Genomic DNA, 26439 nt, shown 5'->3' on the forward strand with positions numbered 1-26439 from the left:
AAATGATTTATTTGTGAAACAATCGATAGTTAGTATACAAAATGAAGGTGGGCCGATTTTTTTGACGACCAGTGTATTATGGATGCAATATGTAAAACAATGTTTGAATATTGCATGAGCTTTGTACATCTGTTCAATTTCACTTGTCGTTTGAATCCATTTTAACTATGTAGGTATTTGCAAAATTCATGATTCATTTTAGTTTAATACAATAATAGCTACCTTCGTCGGTCATTCAACAAGTTTCAATTATGTTGCAAATCTGCAGTTGACTGTTGACCTTAAATCATTACAACTAGTTTATGAAGTATCTACTTGAAAAGTATCCAGCTTCTGCTCTTGCATTGTTTATTTTTGTTTAGGTAGGTGTACGTATAGTTTCTATTCCAACGTACAGTATTAATTACAACCTTAATTCATCATTGAAATGAATAATTAAAATCGTTTTTTTCTCTGATGTAAGTAACGAATGATTGATGGTCCAAGTAAGATTGCTTCGACAATGTACTCTTTATTTTATAAACTGATAGCCTAAATTAATTCAAATCGTGCCAATCGTGAGTAGCTGTACGTTAAAATATTATAATGTAGTCGTTTCGAGAAATGTGGTCAGGTTTTGTAGATCGTGACGTCGTATTTTTTTATAGTTTGCGATTTTAAAAAGTAGGTTTATAATCCTCATTCGATTGTAGGTCAGTAACAATAATAAACCATTCTGTATAAGACATGATGTTTGTTATTTATCGCCTTTTTGTTGCTTATCAATGATTGCAATTTTAATAAACAAACGATTTAATCATTAATGTATGTGCGTGTATCCTCACGTTCCGAGCAATTTATTTCTACAGATCAACAATTTTAAACTTTTAACTGTTCGGATTATGATCATCCCATAAAAACATTTATTCCTGCTTTTTCCAAATCTAACTAGCCTTTTTTTCTTTGCTATCAAGACTAGATATTTATAAACTTATTGGCATGGATGGTTTATTAGAACACTACTTTGTTATAATAACAAAATGATTCATTTTTTTATTGAATGTTATATTCATTTAAGACGCTAATTTGCAGCGCGATAGAAAGCGTTCATCGTGTTATTCCAGTAACAGTTTCTAAATAAGTGAATAGGCGAACGACCTGCCGCTGAAGCGATATTTTCATCTAGGCAACTTAAATTTTTGTCGCAAAAAGAAAGCGGTGTGGGCAAAGTATGCGTTACGGAAACGCGATTTGTCACCGCATTACTGAGCACAACGCGTGAGGAGTATGATATAATTAGCGCCGAGATGCGTTAACGGGTCAATGACACGGTATAAAATTGTAACGGCGACCAGCGCACTTTGATCTCCCGTAAGGTGATACGCACCGTGGAAAGCAACGCGAGGTACGGATCAAGTTCGATTGGCGTATTTGTTTACATGAAGTTGAGTTTGTACAGCGCTGGGAATCAGTCTATTTTTTGTGTAGGTGTGATGGTGCACCTTTAAACATCATTGAATGAATGCTAATTAAAATACAGATTAGGAATGTAATAGCAAATAATGTAGAAGACAAAACGAAGATAGGTACAACGAAATGCTATTAACTGGGCGTTAGTAGCTTATAAATTACACTGCAATGACAATATGCTCTTTCGTTTAATGGAAACTAACGTGACGTCCTACGGCTGAAACGATGACTTAACAAAAACGTAGAAATTTAAACTAAACAGCCAGTCCAATTTCTTAATACATACTGCTTGTTTCAAAACAGTGCAATAAAGAAATAAAATTATATGTTGTGAATTATGCTTGGGTCGAACCGCAAGTTTCAATTACAATGTCGGTTTTGTTACTTAGTAGTGGAAAGCGAAGGAAACACCAATTTGTACAGCTGTGATGTTATTGATGTTCATGTATATTTTCTAATTTGTGAATACGTTAGGAGTCAGGACAGGAAAAATGCTATTCATAAGAGCATGTCAGCCGCTCTTGTGTATGAATAGGAGATAATTTAGATATGATTTTGTTCATGTGTTCATAGGCGGCAGGATTATGTAAGGTTGATATAATTATTATTTTTGTGTCTATGACAAAAAACTTTTACGACAAATTTTTAGAAGATGTTTTCATTTTCTCTTCGTTTTGCTTTGTTTGGTCCGTGTCCCTGTTTTCTGGTTTAATTTTTCTCCAGATGTGTATTTGAAGTTCTGATGTAACAAAAAAATAAATTATTTTCTAAAAAAATAAATTGTTTTCTAAAATAAATATCACGATTTTAAAGAGACTTGATGTATTCCATATTCTATATTATAGCTATAATTTTCTAGCAGCACACCAGTAAATGTATGCTTTTACCCTTGTAGGTCAAGTGCTCTGAAATTGTATATTTATCCACTTGGTTTTATTTTGTATAAGAAAGATAGTTCCATGTGGGCTCAGCAGAGGTCATTATAATTTAAATAAATATATTTTACGAAGTGTTCTGAAAACCCGTATCAATGAAACTTTCTATATATCCCAAATAAGACCAAAAAATTGGATACCAGCAAGTGCATGGTTCCAGATACTAAAAGTACTGCAGTCAACCCATTACATTACCGATAAATTTTTGTTCATTACATTTCGGTTCGTTCCACTTTCGTCAGGTCATGGAGCGTAACCATGGCAGGGTTTATTCGATAATCGTCTATGGGTTCGTAATTTGGTGTGCTGGAACTGTGTTTTAATGGCAAACTACTAACAGTTTCCTTGAGAGATGAGCTAACGTTTTTAATGTTTATTAGTAACCTCGAGCAGCTCGATTATAAGATCATTTCACTTCATAGTATTGGAAATTACACAAGGCCTAACTTAATTATCTCCATACAAAAAAATCATTTCATAACACCGTTCTGTTGCGACGTGAAAGAAGGGCAAATAAAAAAAACAGTTTCGCATTTATAATACAGTAGGTTAAGCCGTTAGGGCCTTGTCTACTGTAGCTACGTACAAGAAATCTGCTATTTTGGAATATATTGGATTATGCGTTAAAATTAAAATATTTTACATACTACTGTTGTAGTAACTATTAAATGTCAAAATGATTATATCATTTCCTTACTTCAAAATTATTTTATTATGATTCGATGTTTTATTCAATGATTCGACAAAATTTTTCATCTTGGTGTAGAGCTGATTTCGATACAAGGTTTTATTTCTGGGAAAGATTCTATAGGTATTATCTCTCCATACAGGTTGGCATCTTTACTGCATTCAAGAGTCTCTGTTTTAGAACTGTTTACATCTCATAATAGATCCCTCTGTGGGCAGCTGTGTTACGTATCTCGTAACATTGTGGCAGGTTGTCGGAGGTCGGTGACCTTGTCCTGGTTATGCTTTGTGTATTCAATCCCAATTTTATAAGCACAAGATAGTGAGTATGGTGAAAAGCAGACATTAGTTGATCAGAAATAAAAAAATGCTTTGATTGATGAATGCGTGATGGGATAATTTAATGATTATGTTTGTGAGGTTATGCACTTTCAGTTCCATTTTATAAATTACTAATCGCTCGTCCTAGATTCGCCCGGATTCACTAACTACCATTTATTTATTCGATTAGACTTCTAATAGAAGCACTTTTGAATAGTTAAAATATAGTTTTAACATTTACCTCCGATTTGGAAAGCAGATCATACAGAGAAGAGTCAAGATATAGCCTATGACACTTGTAGATAATGTGGCTTTTAATTGGTTGAAGGATTTTTCAAATCCCTCCAATAGTTTCGGAGTCTATTCAATACAAATATAGAAAAAAAAAAAAAAATTCTCTTCATAATGTAAGTGTCGTCTCCTGGTTCACAGGTCTCGTATCGTCTGATCTGTCTCAAAGTAATTCGTCCGTTCCGGGGGTATGAAACGTAGTCTAGCATTATCCTGGCCACATTGCGGTTAGTTTATGTGTCTAGCCGCCTCCCTTTATACCTATTGTTCTATAACGAGTGTCTATGTACCGTTAAACTTTAATGCGATTTTACGATTTCAACTCGTTAGAAATGAACTTGGAAAATTATCGGAATTTTTTTTTAATAATGGGAAACTTAATCATACGACAAGTGACTTGGCTTGCTTTATTAGAATAAATGTGCTAAGCTAATTATATTAGAAAAGCGAGTGTTTGTAAGAATGTGTAGCAAGAATGATATCTAAACAAAACGTAAAATTATTCTGATGTGTAGGTAATGAATGGGTTTAATAATTAAAGCACATGAATGACCGAGCTTTGCTCGGTATATTTTTCTTTTTTGTTATTTTATAAATTGTGTTTTTTGGAAATTATATTTAAGTACGAATTACATACTAATAAAATTATGAAATATGAATAATATTTTTCGATCTTACCGAAAGAAACGCCTCCTATTTGTAAAAAAGTTTTAGTCGATAAAACACGAATAAAACACGAATATGACATTTTCTAAAAAAGATTCCTAGCTAGATCGATTTATCGCCCCCGAAACCCCCTATATACTAAATTTCATGAAAATCGTTGGAGCCGATTCCGAGATTCCAATTATATATATATACAAGAATTGCTCGTTTAAAGATATAAGATTATCTGAAGTTGATTCTTTTTATGCGGTACTTGATTCTAGGTTATAAAAAATATTTTGATTTGCACTTAAACTGTACGACTATCCCTTTCAATTATTGTTAACGTAGAATATGTTAGATTAGATATCATTTCATTTTATAATGATCATCAATGTCTCTCATATCATTAATATCATAATATAATCGAGCATTTGTGAGAATCATTAATAAAGATTTAAATGGAAATAGTTCGCATAGCGGAATCCATTTCGCTCAGAAGAACCAGACTTGCGGAGCACCTGTGTAAACAAGAAATGAATTATTGAATTCAGTTATTAATACCAGCATCTAAACATTTTGACTATTATTTATCGTATTGACCTATATAATAATTGGATAATGATGTTTATTAAAAAAAAAAAACACAAAATAACTATAAGCTTCATCTGGTCTGGCAGATGAATAGTTTATCTTAGCCTGAAATAAGTCTTTTAGAATACCTCTTGTATTGCGACATTCAGCGCTGCGACATGAAAAGTTTCACATGTATCAATGATCTGATGATGTATGATTCTTGTTTACACTCATAACTTTTACATATGATTTACATATCATATAGACTGACCCGTGTAGATATAATTAGTTTTTTGTTCGAAAACAAGCTCATGTTTGATCTTTATATTAGTTATACTAAATAACTTTGTCATCCCATATTGAAGTCGGAGTTATTTTTGTTTTTTAAAAGTTGCTCCATTAATTTCCAGGCCGCATACACTCGGCGATCGTCTCCGGGATCAACCTGGAGACGCGCTCGGTGACGGTGGAGTGGTACGAGCGCGGCGAGACCAAGGGCAAGGAGGTGGAGATCGACGCCATCCTCGCGCTTAACCCGGAGCTCTCGGTGGGCACGAGACACACGCCACACTTACAGCCCATGCCTAATAAATTAGCCAGGGTGAGTATTGATGACATACATGATTTGAGAGGCATTTCATGCGTGGATTATTGGGGAGTAGTTACTTTGACCATTTTGTGTGGGCCTAAATTAAAAGTGTGAAGTATATCCACATTCTTGTGTTGAATTGTAATTGTTCAAGAAATAATTGTCATGTTATCGCAGTGAGTCATTCGGGTAGACTGTTATTATACACAAATATGTTATGAGAACTGTCATCAGTGATTTTGCTCGGTTCTACAAGCTTAAATCTGTTGTATGAAGCTCTAACCCATTAAATGTGCGAACAAATTTAACTTTAAACTTATTTTTTATTTCAATATCAAACTGGCAGAAATTTCATGTTTTTCGTTAACTTGATTCTCATCAAGGATAAAACTTATTAAATTATAATTGAATTCATATGTAAGTATGTTACGTAGTTATTATGTAAAATTTATGTTAAACGATTCATAAATATCAACCCATTTATTCATTTTTAATACTAACGAACGCTTACTTATCAAACTATCCTACTAATGCAATATACGATCCTAGTAATAAGTCGTAGCTTTGATTACGAAGTAGTTTCACCTGAATAGTGTGACAAAAACGCGATGGTAGCGTAGTAGTCGATAACTTCATTAAATTTGCTATTAAATACTAACTCAAAGGTCATCGTACCCTATCACTCTCGCTCACACTGCCAATTTAGTGCTCAATGAACGATAGTATCATTCTAATCAGTGTCCGGACTAACTTGACGGCCTAATGATTACCAGCGTTCGTAACCGATTACGTCAGGTTTATTAATATTAATATCGAGTTGCATTGCAAACGTTGCGTTATGACCTTGCTTTTTGCACACGTTGGATAGTTTACTCGTTTTGGTCCTACAGAAGCTTAGCCACTAGTGAAGCTTTATAGTGCATTTTACGTGCGTCGTGACTTGCAGTTTTGCTTTTAATTGTGTACCGATTTCATGATAATGGAGCGGATTTTGTATCGATTTGTGAGGCCGTTTTGTACCAAGCCGCGATCACCCTCATTGTTTGGGTATCGAAGCACGTTGCTACAACGCTTCGACGCCGGCATACGTGAGTCTTGTCCGTGCTTTCCGCTCATGAAGACTAGAAACGCAGTTCATAGAAACATGCTCATTTACACATATTTTATAAAGACTAAGTGATAGTGTCAAGTTAATAGAATACAAGAATATGAAATGTTTCCATTCATCATCAGCTGGCAGGTGATTGCAAATCGCACGTAGCATCAGAATCACTCAATAGCGCTGTTACCTAGGCAACACTGCTTGCCCACGCCGATCATCATAACAATACGTGTCTGTCATTTAATCATTAATGTGTGATTTTATTTATTTCATTACTGATTTGAATTAACAAAATAAACAGACGGCGAGGTGTATCCATAAGTAATTATACCGTACTGTACGCAGTCGGACAGTAATTGATGGTCAGGCGACCTTGAATCCGATGCCGGACGATCGATTTTCCACACTCATATTCACTTCAGTTTCACTTTTACTTAGAACTAGAGCGTAGTCGCTCGTCTATGATGGAGTTGGATGCTTTGCACATGGATTCTCTAGTAAGTTGCACTGTTGTACGTGATTGTTGGTAAGGATCCGTCGGGCTCCTCGTCGGACGATGGCGGCTTCCTGCGCGAGGGAGGCGAGGGCGAAGGCACCGGGGACTCCGGCCACACGCTGCCCGTGCGCAACTCACGATCGGTATTCGCATTTCGCACTCATTTGCACGTTGGACGCCGCACGCGACGGACTCGCCCGTCCGTCGTTGTTTTATTTTTTGTTTTCAGCAACACTTCACTTTAATTGATTGTTTTTATTTCGTTGCTTACTATGATTTGCACAGACGCTTGTTCTGGTACTGTTTTTTGTTGTGTAAACAAATTCATTTATAATGGTTTACGCAATAAAAGCACGTTCCAATCTTGTTTTGTTATATAGTCTGTATTATACATTTGTTACAGTGGCACAATTTACTTTATCTACCTTAATGTTTGTGGTCGGAGAAACTTGATATTAGCAATTTTTCCAATAACAATCATCTGTGTGACTGTGATATACTACAACAGAAGCGAAGGGTTTTATTTCACTAACAGTTGGTTTTAATGTTTTCTTCATATCTACAATTATAGGAATTGTATGTACTGTACTTTTAATTGAAACTATAACGTTCTCTTTCCCTTTATTGGCTGGGCAATTTTATATTCGTTCGATAAATTTTTTTGTACGAAAATTCACCAGAGTTCTTTTACATGACTCATCGCACAAAAACAATCGGTTATAAAAATAGAGCCATCCAAGTATTAAATACATTTCGTGTCAGGGTGAACGATTAATTGAAACGAGCTATGTTAATACACCTTCCATATTCAGCGACAGGTTTGCGTATAGTGGACCTTAATGTTATTGTAATAAGGGCGGTAACGTTTTGACCATATGAGTCACATACCCATTTCGATGGCTATTCATGTGCGATTGGAATACCAGTATGAAGGTAATGGGCTTGCTTCCTACTCTTTGTGAATCTATTTCAATGGGACATTTCGGTATAGTGTCGTTATATCCTTCACAATGCTCTATTCTAGATTAAAAGTGAATAGATTGTGGGCAACATCCATTGCAGATTAATTCGCACAAAAAATGTATATTTGCTTAAGATTTATTGGACTAGACTAGACTAAATTGATGTATTATTTCATAAGTACATTTCATGCTGTCTCCATGTGGGTATTATATTCTCATCAAAAGTTATTCCATACAAAATTTAAAATTTTATCTTTGTCCGAGAGACGTGTATAGTATCGATTAGGTATACATGTACAGACGTATTAATTATCTCTATTGTAAAAGTGTAATTGTGCGAACGACTCAGAAAATGCACACAATTCACTGTTAGACTGCTATTACGCTGGCTCCTTATTTTTTGCCGTTGGTAATTGTGCATTATTTAAACACAGCAATTGTCCTGGCGCATCGAATAATTCAAGAATGCGAGCGTAGATACTCCATAAATACGATAAATTGTCTTATTTCTATGTTTATAATGGATGGTTAGTAATTGTATTTGTTTGAATAGATATACAGAGCGACGTGCATGCGAAGTTATAAATCCCAAATGAGCTGTTAGGTGAATGTCTAGAGATGAATTCGAACGTATACGCATTTAACTATAGACTCCTTTGGGATACGCTTTTGAATCATCTAACGATATAATATGTTTTTAGTACTAGATGAGTAGCAAAATGTCGTTAAAGATTATTTTCACGTATAAATCAATTACTTTGATTACAGAACTTATGTAAAGTTAATTTTGTATAATTACGGACATGGTTATATTGACTGTCTGATCCAAAGGCTGGACGATAGTAAACAATCGGTTAAATGCGAGCCACACTAAGATTATATACAAATAAGTTAAAGAGCAACTGCAAATAAATTCGTCACCTATCCAATTTCTGACCGTGGTAATCGTTAACCTCATTTTTTATAATTTATTGTTGAATAGAAAGCCTACTGCTATTGTACTCTACGCTACTGTCTTCCTATCACGGTTCATGAGAAACAGCCTGGTGACAGACGGTCAAACAAACAGACCGACAGACAGCGAAGTCTTAGTGATAGACCCCGTTTTTGCCCTTTCAGTACTGATAACGGAACCACTAAAAACGATTATCATGATGCATTTATCAAAAGTGGAAAACAAAAAGCTTATTTAAATAGCTTCTTGAATTAAACACCACGCTATGCAAATGAGGTGTAAAGGCAACGAGAGCAATAAACTAGTAAAAAGATCGAATAAATTATTTAAAATAAATTTTCACTAAAGTTTTTCCTTCACTTAAATTGTACAAAGCGTTGCTTTCAAACGTAAAGTGGCTTTTAACGCTGTCATCTGCCCGCTTTATACTCGAAATGGGAAGGCTTTTATTACAATATTTTATGCTTACATTAAAAATAACTAGTATATTTTTGTAAGGAAATTCGAATTTATTTTCTGATAAGTGAATTTATTTGAGTACTATATGAGTGATGAAAAAGTGTTTAATCGAATATATCCTGCTAGAACATTTGCTTACCCTGACAAATATTTATTTTATTTATAAAACTTAAACGAAATTCTACCACTCAAAGATGACATTACAAAGCAAAAACTGCAATGCCATAATATATCGTGTTCCCACTAAGGAAATGTGCAGCGTAAGTATAAGGAAATTGCGAACCGCGCCTCCCCCGTTGGCCTAGTTGCCTTATGTTGATTCATTACCAAGTGATGGAATTAATGCCTTCGACATACTTTTAATTAACAACATAGGCGAAACGTGTTTATCGTGTATAGTGAATGAATTTGCTCAGGTTATGAATGTAAATAGTTTTGTAAATTTTAGGAATTATATACAATTTGGATAGGTGGTTGATGGCTTGTATAGATAGTGTATAGTAGTACATAACTCATGCTTCAATTATTTAGAAACTAGAGGTTAACAGATATAATTAAGACTTGTTTACCACACCACTGAATAGTTTTCGCATTTAAGCAGTTTGTAAGAAACCATTTAAAATTGTTTTCATTACAATAAATCTTTCAGTATTTAGGTAAATGTTGGTGCATTCATCCTGATACCCTTGTCATAATGCTCAGTAATACATCATGTATTTCAAAATGATTATCTATTTTTATTATTTGTAAGTTTGGAGTGGTGTTTACTAACACCCGCATCTCAAATGGAAAGTTGGCCATGTGTAATTACATTTTCGTATGCGGGGAAAAATTTAAAGAAAGCAATTTTACTACCTCCTCGCTTATCGGTTTACGATTTTCGTAATTTACAACTTTTAGTTGCGTAGTTTACTAGTCCTTCAGTCTAGTTGAAAATTTGAGTGCTCTGCTCATTTGTAAATAGATAGTTTTCATATATCCGCTTATTATGCCTATTATTTTGCTTGATCTTAGATCGCAATTTGTATAGACAATTTCTATAATTCTAATTTCTGTTTTAGGATATGACGCGACAGTCTATACCAGTGGCTACAAAAGGTGAGTGTTGTATGATTTGTACATTAATTGTTATTTATTATATTATTTAAGCGTGAAAGTGCCGTCATGTTTTATTTATTACATATTAGTTGCGCCGTATTTCTATAGCTTATGTATTATACTGATGCGTAAACTTTAGCAATATCAAGTATCATCAAAATCCGTTCATAAGTTTTCGTGTGAAAGGGTAACAAACATCCATATATTCTTACACACATTCTCGTTTATAATATTGGTAGGACTTGGTTTTCGTTTATTTTATCGAAGTGCAAATAGCATTAACCTTTTTACCGTATTTGTAAGTGAACGCGCTTAGTCATTATTTGTCATCTGAAGTTCAACAGTATCTTAATGTTTGTTCTTTTTGATATTGGTAAAATTTGCGAATTGTTCCATAATTATAATTAAATTTGATTATCTGCTTGTACACAATTATCTCCAATCATGTGTAAACCTTAACCGTTACAATGTATCTATCTCCTACCATAAAACTTTACCTCTAAACGGACTGAATACAGGACTGTTTTTTTTTTATATCTCTCATTAATAATTTAACTCGAATTGCTTATGTCAGACGTAATCGTCGCATATGAGTCATCAGCGATATAGAGACAGTGCTCTCCACGAAAGCTAAATTATAACGGTTCTATTCGAAATCTGAAACAACAATCTGTTGCTTATAAGGCAACATTGTCGGTTGGTGTTTTTTTCTTTAATTTTAGCGTCATGACGTGTCCACCGTTTTTCTTTGTCTGTTCGACTGCTACTTGTGATTTTAATTTGAATGTTTTGTTGAGCTCTTGTGTTGTCATATTGTTGGAGGTAATAATTTTTTGAGTTTTTTTACGATATCAGTCATTTGTAACCTATATGGTAACTTATTTTCAGTTTTTAGTTTGAATTTAGGTGCATTCTGAGACAGAAAAGTTTCCTAACAATAGACTTATATGTTTCTGAATCGAAATCCTGGAAATAATAGAAATGAGTCATTGGTCATTGTCATATTTATTTATTCAATTCAACAAATATTTGTTTTTCTACCATGACTGTGGATAAAAATTTCAATTACCTTCATCGATTCCAACATCACACTGTGTGTCTTCTATACGTTACGAAGTTTCATTGTTACCTAAATTAATCAAAGGAGAATCGGAACTCTCAACTGGAAAAATGGGATAGGATGCCGAATGCCTCGTAATTCATAACAGTTCATCAAACATACAAATGCAATTTCCGAAATCAGGGCACTAAGGCATCGATTCTCTGGTAACAGACACGCAACTATTCGTCGTCCTTATCTAATATTCAGTATAAGAAAGGGATGAGTTGAGACAGTCGTATGTCGGAAGTCTGCAATTCGCACGTTGTAGTGATTGAGGTCAACGTACCCGTGTCATTTGCTTGATAAATAAAAAAAAACGGTGATAGTGTTTTCATAGTTGTGTACACATGTCCGAACTTCTTTGAATTTAAATTGCTTTAATATCTATCTTTGGAATTCAATTAAAGTTTCAATGTCATTGTGACCGAATTCTATTACTTCGGTTTTATATAAATACTCTCTTTAATTGTATAGATTGGAAACACCATACATATTTTCATCCTCATCATTTTGTTCTTTGATGGTTATCATCTTTAGTCAAACTTGGGTGAGAACGAAAGGACAATTTTGTTCCTGAGTTCGGCGGTCGAGTAACTATGAAATTATCAAGGTGAGACGAATATTTAAGAGTGTATAGATTAACGTGACTCTTGCCAATCATTGGGATAAAATCATTGCACTCATTAAATATGTATCGGTTTAAAGTAAGTGATTATAAAGGTATGAGTGCAACGCTCTTTTACGTGTCGTGACGTTACACGTGGTCGATAATCACTTCGATATTATCGGCACTTACTATTCCGTTTGGATGCCATGTGTCAATGGAAAATGTAAGCTGTATAATGATATTGTTGGATGGTTCATTGCTTTTCGAACAGTAATGTTATGAGAGCAATAAAGTAGCAATAATTGTCCCCCTTTAGGGAGAAATCGGTGTTCCTTGCAACCGAAGTTCCTTGGAACGGTTAGAGGAAGTTAGTTCGTCGTTTGCTTGAAATTTAATGATCAGTACATAAAAATTAATCTGTGAAAGGTCCCAATAAAACATTTGAATACATTTTCCTACTGCCGTTAGTAATCTGAGAATCTTAAGGGACATCGATTCTTGATTTTGCCTTTACTTTCAACGTGAATGCTAGGCAATTTATATTTTATTTCACTCGGCTATTTAAAATTCATTGATCACTTGCTCTTAAGAAATAAGAGAACGTATCTACAAGACTGTAAGTGAATCGAGAGATAATTCGCATAGCTTTTTACTGCCGCGTTCGTTACGTTCAAATGCTTGATAGCATTGCGTAAGCGTCGACTTTGCCAACTGTCTTGTATCGCTCGCCCTCATTATGTGTCCCACATTGCGATCGTGCTGGTACAATGTAAATTAAACGCTCTTAGCTCTCAGCATATACATTTAACTCCGTTACTATAGTTTGCATAGACATTGATAGATTTCAATGGGATGTTAGTTTTGCCAGAAACAGATTTTAGAGGACGCGTAATGGGAGTACATTTAAGTGAAAGAAACATAACTCTTCTGTAAATTATATACGACATGGAGCCTTTTGACTAGGCTGCTTATTATGGTGAAGACTATGACGAAGACTGTATACCTATGTATTAAAGTAAAGAATAAAATTGTAGGATTCTTTGGGTCCATATAATCAATTAATGAAATCAAAGTGGGTTCTTTAACATTGACTATTTGGCCAGGTTTTAAACACGTAACCCAATTTATAAATTGAATATTAATACATACATATAGTCAAAATTGAAGAGGAACTAGACGTCGTGCATAAATTGTGCACTTCCTATAAGTTTTTTGTGGTGATCGTTGGTCTCGCATCCTGCCGGGGTCACGGTCAAATGGTGCTAATATATTATTGCAATCTTGACATTGCACGTGTGAAGGCCGCGAGTTTTTGTTACGTGTGATAATACTGCAAATTGAAGCTTTTATGCTGTACGAAAGTTTTTTAAATTAATTTTATGACTTTTTTAACTCAATATTTTTATGCGGTATAATAATTGTTGCATTTATATTTATGTTTATTGTTATGGAATATAAAAAATAACGTCTATCTAGTAATATACGGAGATTTCTAAGACGTATATTACCCGTTAAATATATTCGACTATGACTTCGCTCTCGAATGTAAAAACCAATGGATTGTTGCAGAACTGGGACAATTTAAAGCAATGATTATGATCTTAATATAATGAAAAATCTGTTGTTAAATTCTCATATTACATACATATTTGAAATATATATACATTTTGAAAAAAGAGGAAGTATGAATTACAGTGATACTCAGATCTTCATCAATAAAGACACGACAACTGGGTTTTTTGAACGAATCGTTCCAGAATCTCTGACTACTCACATCTCTACATTTGGTTATACCCCTGAATTTGTATTGTATGTTTATTCGTCAGTAATTCTGTGACAAATAAAATCCTCCAGCTTTATCGGTTTTATCAATCCACACGATCTAGCCGCATCGTCAGTTTTTGGTATCACACTTGTAGTTTTCATAGTTTAAAAAAAAAATTACGATCTCATGAACAACTATGAAACTGCTTGTATGGACGTGTGACAACTGACTATAATACCATATAAGTTTCTATTGTTCATTGTTGGTCCTAATATGTAATCAATTTGCAATGTGCTACTGTTTTTTACAATTGAGTCATGGGATTTTTTTAGATGAAAAATACGATTCGTTAAAAATTTAGCCTTACCTTTGCATATGTACTGGAAAGCTTGCAGGTGGCTTTTGCACACCACGTTTGAATATTTTGAAATTTTAGCTTAAAGATTACTTACTTATTACATAGACGTCTATGATTTAATATTAATCAAATAGCTTTCACCATATTCTATTTAAAGAAATACAAATACATAAAACACTACGAATCGAGATTTGAGAGCCTCTGCCTTTTTGGAAGGCGATTAACGCCTGTTGAAAATACAATAAAAGTCTTTTGATAGTTTATAAAAATATGAAATCCGTATCGAATTAATAATTTTGTTGTTCAGTTTTAATATAAGTCTTTTCATTGTAGTTTCTGTAAACATTTGTTTTTTATCGCGTAGCAGTCCACATTGGAGTCGTCTTTATCCAGACATTATTTAAACTGAATCATTAAAATTGATTCAATTATTCCGAACCAATGTTTCAACAGAGTTGTGATGAGCTTACATTGCGAGGGCAACGTCCGTCTAGGCGTTCATCGTTAATTATTGTAGCAACCTACTATGGAGGTGCTTTAAATGTTGGCTTACAGCTATCCTGTATGGTATACCTATACATAGATAATATCAATATTTTATATACGAATTGTTCCTATGCTATAATCGGAAGTCATGGTGGGCACAATTTAGTTGAGCTTAACAGTAAATCAAGCTCTGTTTGAAGATTAATAACTGGAGAAAGAATGTATTTATATTAAAAATTCTTATTATCTGCGTACATACACTTCTGATTAATTTTCACAATAGACAATATTACATCAAGTTATACATTTTTAATTCACATAAAGTTCGTGAGGTCAACGCGAAGTACGTTGCCCTCTTTCAGCGTAAAGAAATCTTTGGGAATTCGTTGTTAATTTTTAATGCAGTTATAGATTGATTTTTTACAATTTTGCTTTTAATTTTTAGTGTACCTTTAACTCTATAGACTTCGATTCTGAACATGAACGTCTAAACGGAATTTTACGTATCATTAATTTAGTGTTACGTTATAATGTTTATTTTTTATTATATATATTTTTTTGGTTTGATCTTAAATATATTTGTTGCCAAGCAGAATAAAAATAATTAAAAAATAAATATAAATATAAATCAATATAAAATGTTATTAATACTAGCGGTACGCCCCAGCTTCATCCGTAGTATGTTTTTTTTTCCATAGGAAACTTTCTTGTGCCTTATCATAAAAAAATTGCTGAATTGGTTGAGCCGTTCTCAAGTTTTACGCTTAGCAACACATTTAGCGATTCATTTTTATTCATACAAATGATGCAGTTGACACAAATATTGCAAAAGTAATACTTGAGTTCAGGTATTAAATGCTAAATGCATATCACGTCAACGCGGCTGCACTTGCGGCTCTGTTATCTATGACCTTTCTGCAACTCCCGCCGTATCAACCCGAGCTCTCCCCGGGGTGGCGGCGAGCACGCGTGTGTCCTTATTAAAATACCATTATGGCGTGAACACCAGAGGGTGGTCAGCGCCCGTGAGCCTATAAGTGTAGGCTGTCGGGGCGCTCTCGGGCAGTGCGCGGACGGCCGCGTGCCACACCACCGCCTGGTACCGATGCCTCGATGAACACCTGATACACCCAGTGCGGCGAACCTGACCTTAGATTAAATATAACGCTGTGCCAGCAATATGCCAGCTCTGTACCAAAAATGCCCCATGCAGCGGCGGGTAAATGCAGGACGTAAGTTTCAGTGATACAATCGGGTGTACAGTGCATTATATTCAGTGGTGATGGTTATCTTTTCTGGATTTTGATGAATTTGTTATTGGAGTTTATTTGAGTGAGCATTGATCGGAATCGGCAAAAGTGGTTTCTATGCAGTGGTAATAGGAACGGTTTTTGTGTGCGATAATAAAATGGATTTGGTGGATACTTATAGCTTTGATCGAATGAAATTAAAGCCATAACATAAAGAATATTTTCGTAATAAAAAAAAAACAAATTTATTTATGAGTATTAAGGGGTCTATATGTTTTATTCTATGGTTTCTATATAGGTTTATATATTTAAAAGTGGACATAAGTTTAGTAATGAGATTCATGACTGCATATGATGACTAGCAATTTAATTTGTCAGTTCATTAAGTTATTATTACTGGATAATGAGCGGCGCCGCGTTTACTTCGCTTGCTTTTGAATGATTAATTGTTGGTTCCGGTAAAATGAGTTGTAAATATGGACTGTATTAAGTCGGTATAAAATGTGAAATACCCTTTAGATGTCAGTGGAAAACGTTATTAAAAGTCCAGCTTCTTGTTTAAGGTTTTTAAAGTGTATCTGATTATAACCATATTTGTACCAATTAACATAACATCTTATGTTAAAATAGAATATGTCTTTAATTTCGCAAAAGCAATACACGTTGATTTTAACTCAAACGCATCTAATGAATCCGATGGTGAAATAATAATAATGGTAGTATAAAAAAGAAGTGAGAATTGAATCGCTGAGTTAGACAATTCAAATGTTTAGATGCATATCGTTTTAACGGCGTTTTAGTCCCGAAATGACATCAAGCCACCCACGTGAGCCAGCAAAACACTGGTGCTTATTTATCGCGATTATTTATGTAAAGAAACGAGTGCGACGCACCTCCGTGATTCGGGCTGTCGCCGGCTGCGTGGGCGCATGCTAACGACCCGCAAATTTCCCACGATTATCTTATTGTTTATGCTACTGTATCTGGACGGTTATGGTTCCGGATGAAATCAGTAGTTGGGCGACTTGGGAGACTAATTTCATTGTGCTATAAACATTTCTTCTCCTTTTAAGTACTTTATGTATTTAACTATTAATTACTGGAACAGTTGTTTCGGAAATGGTCATACATATATGATATATTGTGTAAACTAACGGTCCGCACCATCCTCGCTCGTGGTTTATATTTACTCTGCGCGTTCAAGCAAAGAAACAGAATCTTGAACTTTAGATTGTTAGTATTAACCGCTTTAAAACTCATATATATGAATGTAACTTTTTTGTGTTTTCTATAATATAAATCTAGGTAAAATTTTTTGACTGAACATGTTTGGTCATTATGAAAGGGATTTTGAGACGAATTAGACTCGGTCAGCAAACGCGGAAAATCAACCATTAACTCTTCTCATCAATTATATTATCAGAAAAAGCATAAATAAACATAATTCGACACGCTAAGTGTGGAGGTGCTAATCGTTTGGTCGCATGAAGGAGACACGTAGATGGGTCGAGTGAAATCTATTGAAAATATCGCACGTTTACTGTTTGGATTCGATTACATGGATGTTAGGCGTCTTTGAAATCTTTTTTCGGTAGCTATGGGAGCGCGATTAGAAATGCCCAGCCGGAACGGTAGGTTTGCTGGTCTTGGTAATGGTATAATGTTTATTTAAAAGTTTGTCCGGTTGGGTAACAGATAAAATAATAGTGTCGTAGTGATTTCAAAGTAATTTGGATTTCTTAATTCATATATGTAGGTATTACACGCTTACCCCTCACCGTGTTGACACATCCATAGAATTGTTTAAACTCAAAATTTGATTTTGTATTTTCACAATAACATTTCAATTGCGCCAACACAATATCTCAAGTTTTCGGTGATATATTAATTGTTCCCTTCATGGAATCTTCCGTAAGAGCGTTTTTATATATGGAAAAGTATTTTCCAATCCACGAGCTATAGAATAATTGGCAATAGGTATCAATCAGGCTGCTCCTTTCGCGTAGCTGGTGCTACAATTTATCAAACGTTGTTTGTGAGCTACGGTTAACGGAGTGCAATATCTACCTTTACGCTACATGACCTCTCTAATGCATTAGACAGTCGAGTAAATAGGTTGCCTCGCAACTTGCTACGTACGTTGATGGCTGGGCTTGCAATCCTTTGAATATTATGCTTTTATGTAGCTTCACGTCGACGTCGCTCCCAATAGTTAATCAATTTTGAATTTTATGGGCTTTGGAATACGTATATAGAATTCAAATCTTTAAATTTTGAATAAGGAAATTAGTTTCAATTAATATACATTCTGTATTTTTACATTTTCTTTATTTTTGAGAGTTTGTTTTTAGAGTCTAGATTACTTTTCACGATAAACTTTTCATTGCACAATTGCCGCAAAATAGTTTATTATGTTGAAATTTTAATTTGAATTTAATTATAATTATTTACATATGACAAGCGTATTATGAACTTGTAACACTTTTAGTATCTACCATTTGAAGCGCTCGTGTTATTTAAAATTTGCATTTTGATAACATTGCAAGCAAATGTGCCCCATATTTGCTTAATTCGTGCATTCAAGGTTGTTGCGAAGGTAGTCATTGTGAAAATGTGTCTTTATAAGTCATTTTTGGCATTTAATATAAAACAATTTATAATCTTACTTGATTGTTATTGAATTGAGGAAATTAAATTGGTAGATTAATTAAGCTATTAAGAAAGAAAAAAACGCTTCTACAAGGATAATAAATAAGTAGAAAAATAATAACTTCATTTATAGAAAATGCCAAAAACATACTTTCAACGCAATATGGTAAGAAATATTTCAAATGAAACAACGATTATTATCCCGAATACTTTTTTCTCACCTTTCCCATTCCATTGCTGTATTCAAGCTAACCTCACAAATGCTTTTGTCGAGTTCCCACCTCTACAAATGTAAATGGGTGGTGGTGATCGCTTAACACGAGACATACAACCAGATCAGTTACCCGCTGTTTACATAAAAAAAATGAATCTATGAATGGAATCAAATCTATAAATTTATGTCATCAAAAACTAGTTTTGCGCGTTGACTGTACATTCAATGATAGATATTATAGCTAACCAGTTCAATGGAACCCGTTACTACGATAGATGGATCAGACTAGACCGAGGTAACCCATCATAATATCGATCCACGTTTTGACGTCATCGCTACATTTTTCATTGCCCGACAAAAGTCGAGCTCGTGTCACGCCGGGCGGCAATTATTATCCAATTTCAGTCATTTGTTCATCTATTAAACAATTGCTACAAATTGATCCGTTAGGTTTGTTTTATATTAGTCGCTGTTTTTCTTCAGTGGCGTGTGGTTTTTGTGCGATGTCTAGCGTATCAACGTTAAAAAAATCGCTCAAACTTTTGACGATCGTTTGCTCGTCTCTTTGGTACCGAGTAATATTAATAAAAAGTTACGTATTGTGAACTCCAACTTATATAAGAATACTTATATGTAGGGCAATATTTTAAGCCATATAATATGCTTATGGTAATTTCGTGTCACGCAATGTCCTTTTAGATATGAACAGCATAGTTTTAGTTAATTCCTCTGACATGTAATATTGCCTTGCCACGACCGTGTCTGTGCGTCATGGTTCATTGCCTTGACGGATAGTATTCCTAATATGGCGGCGCAGGCGCAGGATTACCTTGCGCCAACGCATAAACTGCCACTACGAATCAGTTTGCTACCAGAACACATGCTCAATTGATCCATTGCTTTTGAGATTGTAAACTGTATATTTCGAGAATAGCCAAAGATGGTATTATTATAAGCCAGGAATAGGAGACTGAAAAGTTTTGCCAAATGTGTTGTTCGTGGTTGTATTGGCGGCGTCGAGTCGCCGACTCGGCGGAGTCCAGCGCTCCTCTAGATGCCTTCGAGAAGAAGGCCAAGCCTTCCGATGAGACAGAGGATGAAGAAAAGCCGAAGTCACGTAAGACTTTCTCGGCTGATTATGCACTCATTATACTTAGAGCTTCTCGCACACTTTACGTTGCATTGTTTTAACTACTATAATGGTGTTAAGTAACCGACCTACTTTCGGCCCACGCTGTCGTCCGTAACATAAGTTTTTGCAATTTTTTCTTTAGTTCAAGATTAGTTGGGCCGTTAATGACCACAGCTAATCAGTATTTAAAAACGTAATGGCACTTTCACAGTTAATATGCGTAATGCGTAATTAGTTTAAATAAAGTTTAATCACATCATTTCTTTTTTAATATTTATCTACATGGTTTGAACATGACTAAATGCATGTTCTTACGTTGTATATATTGTTCGTTCGTTTACGTAGTTAAGTATATTTTTAAGAATAATCATAGTACACAAAGTTCCACCTTCTAAACAAAACAAAGGTTGTAGCGTTTTTTATAAAGATTGACATAACTAATTGACTACTTCCATTTGTACATTGCAGCGCCTACCAGAGTCACCCGCAACAATCAGATGCGGGTGTCGAACGTGGGGGGCGCGTACACGAACGGCCACGGCGGCGACACGACCGGGCGGCGCGGGGCGGAGAACGTGCCGCCGCCGCAGCCGACGCCGCAGGCGCAGACCAACACTAGGGTCACGCAGCAGGTGAGTGCCTCTGTATTAGAATAGCTCCCTAGGTGAGGCACTAGACTAGGCACTATTTCAGGAAGGTGCTCCGGAAATTTAAGCAAATACTACACTCTTTAATGTTAGAAGTTTCCTTCAAAAAAACGACAAGTAAAATAGTTTAATTCTGCTATGACATAATCGAATAGTCTTCACTGATACTGAACATGAAAGTAACGTATTAAACCCATGTTAGAAAAACGGTACTATTTTCAAAATGCTATCCGAATCCTATAATCGAAATCAAAAGAATCGAATCGAAGTAAAATACCTAACATTAACCCATACCATCCTTCTCTCCTTTTCTTTCTTTTCCTTTCCTTTCCTTTCTAGCCTACATCTGGCGGTCGGTCTAGATCCGGTAGCACACCAAGCGCAGCTTCCGTAATTCACAATAACCCATATTCGAATACTTCACGAAGGATGCAACATATTAAAGAGGCGAAGAGAGAGATTAAAGAGGTTAATAATCGTTATAATGGTCCTTCGAGTTGGGCAGTTGAAAAATGCTTTAGCTATAAGGTTCAATTAAATAAGCGTAGACATATAATTAAAATTTAAATTCAGTACATTAGAACAATTAATATATGTCATAAATGTTGTTTTAGTTTATCGTTTGAATATAGTGGTAAAAAATCGAAAGAGTACGACTAGCCACGTAAACAATTACTGTATACGACTTAGGTAATAAAATTGTATTCAATGTATGTGTTATATTTAATTATTGAAACGCTTTGAATTTTTCTTAACTAATATATCCAATGTTCCAGGGACCGTGAGTGTATAAAAATATTCAACTTACTTACTTTGCAACTGTCGGATATGTTTTGTTTAGCTTACCTGTCACTGAAACAGAAATAATCCGTGTAAATGTGGGTCAATCAGGGTAATTGTGAACAGTGATAGTTGGAACAATATCCTACTACAATATTGTATATATTATATTTTATATGATAAAAAAATATCGTCATTAGAAAAAGTGAAGTTTTTTAACATAAAAGTTAAAAGTTTATTGAGGATTCTTTCCAATTTACCCCCGTTTACAATTACCCTGATTGACTATACGTTAAAAAGTGTTAAATAGGCTATCAGGGACTATCCTCATAGCTAGTCGTTTAACGCTCCGGTTTCCATATACGCAGTTCAATCCGCCGGTATCGTCCGCCCGGCCGGCGGCGGTCGCCAGCGCGGTGTCGGTGCCGCACGCGGTCGCGTCGGGCGCGGTGCGGCGCTCCAACGTGGTGAAGGAGGTGGAGCGGCTCAAGGAGAACCGCGAGAAGCGGCGCCAGCGGCAGGCCGAGCTCAAGGAGGAGAAGGTGCGTCGTGTGTAGGAGGAATTGGACTTTGTTGTGTAGGGGATAAGGTCGCTTTTGCGTTGGACATTGTGCGTGATAGACAGGGCTGATGATGGAGATGGTTGGGGGCTGGATGGTTTGAACGTTGATGTTCAGGAAATTAGGTCGCTTTTGTAATGTGTTATATTGTTTGTATTGATTTCGAATTGAGCCAAAGAAAAAAAGAGTTGCACTACTGTTATTGTTGATTTCTTTCTTAAAGAAATATGTGATGGTTTATTGGTTGGTTCATCATCATCAGCCCATATATGTTCCCACTGCTGGGACACAGGCCTCCTATGAGGGTTCAGGCCATAATCCACCACGCTGGCCAAGTGCGGGTTGGCAGATGTCACATGTCGTCGAACTTTTAATTCTTGGACATGCCGGTTTCCTCACGATGTTTTCCTTCACCGTTTAAGCAGTGGTGATGTTATCCACATGCGCAGATAAATTGAAAAATCAATTTAATTCCTGCACGCTCGCCCGGTCTCGAACCCCGACTTATCGATTTTGAAGTCCGAGGTTCTCACCACTGAGCCACCACTGCTTTATTGGTTGGTTATGAACAGTTATTTTAAAGAAATAAAGAGCTTAGATTTTTTATAAAACTTGATTTGACTGTATTACCAGTCGAAACGAATTATGATGATCAAAGGTATTAGGTGAGTACATAGCTTGTACTTACAGCAACCATTTACCACCCCAAAACCCAAATTTCCCATTCCAGGAGGCACTAATGAACATGGACCCCGGCAACCCGAACTGGGAGTTTCTCGCGATGATACGCGAGTACCAGAGCAGCATCGAGTTCCGGCCGCTGATCGGCAACGAGCCGGTGGAGGACCACCAGATCACCGTCTGCGTGAGGAAGAGGCCGCTGAACAAGAAGGAGATCGCTAAGAAGGAGGTTTGTACTTTGAAAACTGAAGATTTCAAAAGTTTCTCTTTTTAAAAATAATGGATTCGCAATGTCATTTGAAATGAAATAAGAAAATCATCGTCGATAACATGTTATGCCTTCTGATGCGTTTTTCGCTTAATAGGATGGGACTTTGTACTTCCGGATCTTCGGAATCCGGATCCATATAACTGAATTTTTATATTGAACAAAATTCTTTCATTATTCGTTTTAGTTTCTATATTTTACATTTTGGTCCTTCAAACCGGATTTGAAATTAAAACGACTTAAGTAGGTCAAATTTATTAAATGGAAATTGATTATTCAAACTAATGGATCGAATCGAAACCTGCAGGTGGACGTGATCAGTGTGCCGACGAAAGATCAAATGATAGTCCACGAGCCGAAGAACAAAGTTGACCTCACTAAGTATCTGGAGAATCAGAAATTTCGCTTCGACTACGCCTTCGACGACTCTTGCACTAACGAGGTTGTTTACAAGTAAGCGATTTTGGCGTTGAAGCATTTTATTGGGAATTATTCTAATACTTCAGTCATGTCCTTTTTCGTTTTTTTGTTTCGAAACAAATTTGAAAATTACTAGGTTTCTGTTCCCATCTTCATTTGCGGATTTAAAATCTCCATTTTATCATCTTTAATATTTATTTGAGCAAAACCTGGATTGATGATGATGAATGTGTCTGTGCTATATAATTCATAATTGGTTCCAATGAGAACTAGGATCATAGGACATATTGCGTAAAATGTCCTAGGTATTGCGCATAGTCCTAAAGGATAATGATTATAAACGTTATTAGAATAGTAAATGACTATAATAAAACCTATAAAGCAGTATGTTTGTATTAGGTATTGATAACATTTTTTTTGATATCATATGAAATTTATTACATGATTTTAAATAATAATAACACCCATTTCAGATACACAGCAAAGCCGTTAGTGCAGACGATATTCGAGGGCGGCATGGCCACGTGCTTCGCGTACGGCCAGACCGGCTCCGGCAAGACGCACACTATGGGTGGTGACTTTCAGGTGTGTAGCTACACTTGCTCCATATATACGTTCGAATATTTTATATGTAAAATATGCTAGCAGAAGCAGTGTGTATATATATTGTTGTGATGTTTTATTTAATTTGTAATCAATACGAATTATTTAAATAAATGAAGCATTCGTGAAAGACTGTGACACTGTTTTTTTGTTTTCATTTATAATTTTCTTAAATTTGGAAGAATCTGGTCTGTGTAGTTTTAGGAAAGAAAGAAGACAATAATGTATATCTGTTATTTTGTCATTTTATTAGATTTATACTATTCAATAGGCGAAGGAATAATATATTACACTTTTTAGAAAATTAAAACAGTATTTGGAATATATAACGCTAATTCGTTTATTTAGTTGTACTATATCCACCAGGCATAACTGCAGGGGACCCATAGCCGAAAGGGGCCAGGTCATTAAACCAAAGTATATACTTGATAATTTAATTCATATTCATTATTCTCTTATGTATGTCATGGAAAATAAAGGCTTAAATAAATAAATAAATGAATAATACTCACCAGGGTAAGATGCAAGACTGCAAGAAGGGCATATACGCGATGGCGGCGCGCGACGTGTTCGCGTACCTCAAGTCGCCCAAGTACAAGCCGCTCAACCTCATCGTGTCCGCTTCCTTCTTCGAAATATACTCCGGGAAGGTTCGTTATGGTTAACTGATGACTGTAATATAACGTTTTATATTTGAAAGTCGAGTTTTCTTTTTTCTTTTTGGAGTCGGGTTTGGTGTGCGACTTTTAAATACGTGTGACCGATTCGATTATACAAAATGCTGTTAATTTTTTTAGGTTATTTTTGTTGGTTCAAGATCGTGTGAGTTGCATACATTGTTCTCATTGGCTGTCAAATTATGCATTTCGATCAAATTTTTAATCTTTTTAAATTTTCTGGTTACAATTCACAACAATCCTATCCGTATCGAAGGACCCTTAGTTATTGATCCTTCGAACTGGCTTTCACCACCCGACACGTATTTCCACCCCGCACCATAATATTTTCCAGGTATTCGACCTGCTCGCGGACAAGGCGAAGCTGCGCGTGCTGGAGGACGGCAAGCAGCAGGTGCAAATAGTCGGCCTCACCGAGAAGGTGGTGGACAATGTTGACGAGGTGCTCAAGCTCATACAGCACGGGAACGCCGCCAGGACTTCTGGACAGGTGAGTTGAAGCATTTTGATATGGACTGTAATACTAGAGTAAATTTTGTTTGTTAACTATTGTGGATAATTTTATATTTGTTCGTGGCGATCAGTTTCTTGATCGATAATGATTTAGTACTTAAAAATATTTAGCCACCATAATATTCGAATACGAAGTAAAATGCAAATAATGCAGTTTGTGCATATTGCAAATTTGTGTTGTAGAAAATGTTATGTCTCTTAGCAGTTCAGAACAGTCAAGCGAATACGATATCAAAAATAAATAAACACATTTCAAGTTGATATACCAGTGGTGGCTAAAGAGTGTCACATTTACACAGTACACAATGTATCGGTCAGGCAGCGTCGTTGGAAATTTCCATCAGAAATACAAAGCTCAACACAAGGCTCGTTCACGTTGCAGACGTCGGCGAACTCGAACTCGTCGCGGTCGCACGCCGTGTTCCAGATCGTGGTGCGGTCGCCGGGCATGCACCGCGTGCACGGCAAGTTCTCGCTCATCGACCTCGCCGGCAACGAGCGCGGCGCCGACACCTCCTCCGCCAACCGCCAGACGCGTGAGTGCTCCACACACCCCACACTATGTTCCACACTCTACACTTCACACTCTATACCGCACATTGCAGGATACGACTCACAACACACAATCCACAAAAAAAAAACAAATTTACAGTCTATCAACACTTTGTATAACAAACTAGGAAGGTGAATGATTCAGCTAGCGCTAGTAAATAGATAATAAAAAATATACGTAAATTGGCTTTACATATTAACGTGTCCGATTTTATTATAATATTATTAGTGTGATAAGAATACAAGACCACATAAAAGACAATATAGAAAAAGCGCACACCACCGTACGCCTTGCACCTTATACTACTTCCTGCAATCAATACACTCCATACTTACTCAATAAACTAAAAAAATATACGATTAATAGTTTTTTAAACTACAACTAAATAATACCGTTAAACCTAACACACATTACAAGGCTCAAATTTGAAAGCAAAAACAGCTCTATTCCTGCTTTAACTATGATAGCTTCAATTAACTTATTTTTTTAATATTATTAGATAATATTGTACGTAAAATTTATTTAAAACACACGTTCCGTCAGGTATGGAGAGCGCGGAGATCAACAAGTCGCTGCTGGCGCTGAAGGAGTGCATCCGCGCGCTCGGCA

The 26439-nt window shown here is 35.6% G+C and overlaps 1 protein-coding gene across 7 annotated transcripts in view; it reads left to right on the forward strand.

The window, feature by feature from the left end:
* LOC119838821 (kinesin-like protein Klp10A) overlaps window positions 1-26439 on the forward strand; it is a 55833-nt gene that overhangs the window by 13687 nt on the left and 15707 nt on the right. For 3 of the 7 annotated variants that reach the window (XM_038364944.1, XM_038364943.1, XM_038364945.1), the window contains exons 2-12: window positions 5315-5505; window positions 7127-7234; window positions 10529-10565; window positions 20597-20760; window positions 21924-22097; window positions 22846-23025; window positions 23372-23517; window positions 23958-24069; window positions 24603-24737; window positions 25099-25254; window positions 25660-25813. In XM_038364944.1, the coding sequence (XP_038220872.1) occupies window positions 5315-5505; window positions 7127-7234; window positions 10529-10565; window positions 20597-20760; window positions 21924-22097; window positions 22846-23025; window positions 23372-23517; window positions 23958-24069; window positions 24603-24737; window positions 25099-25254; window positions 25660-25813 (1557 nt within the window). Of the gene's footprint in view, window positions 1-5314; window positions 5506-7126; window positions 7235-10528; window positions 10566-15962; window positions 16116-19912; window positions 20114-20596; window positions 20761-21923; window positions 22098-22845; window positions 23026-23371; window positions 23518-23957; window positions 24070-24602; window positions 24738-25098; window positions 25255-25659; window positions 25814-26439 lie in introns of those variants that run through there. The other 4 variants (XM_038364946.1, XM_038364949.1, XM_038364948.1 and 1 more) reach the window with 3 other exon arrangements.

This window comes from Zerene cesonia, unplaced genomic scaffold (genome assembly GCF_012273895.1).
Source record: "Zerene cesonia ecotype Mississippi unplaced genomic scaffold, Zerene_cesonia_1.1 Zces_u005, whole genome shotgun sequence".
NCBI classification, from domain to species: Eukaryota; Metazoa; Arthropoda; class Insecta; order Lepidoptera; family Pieridae; genus Zerene; species Zerene cesonia.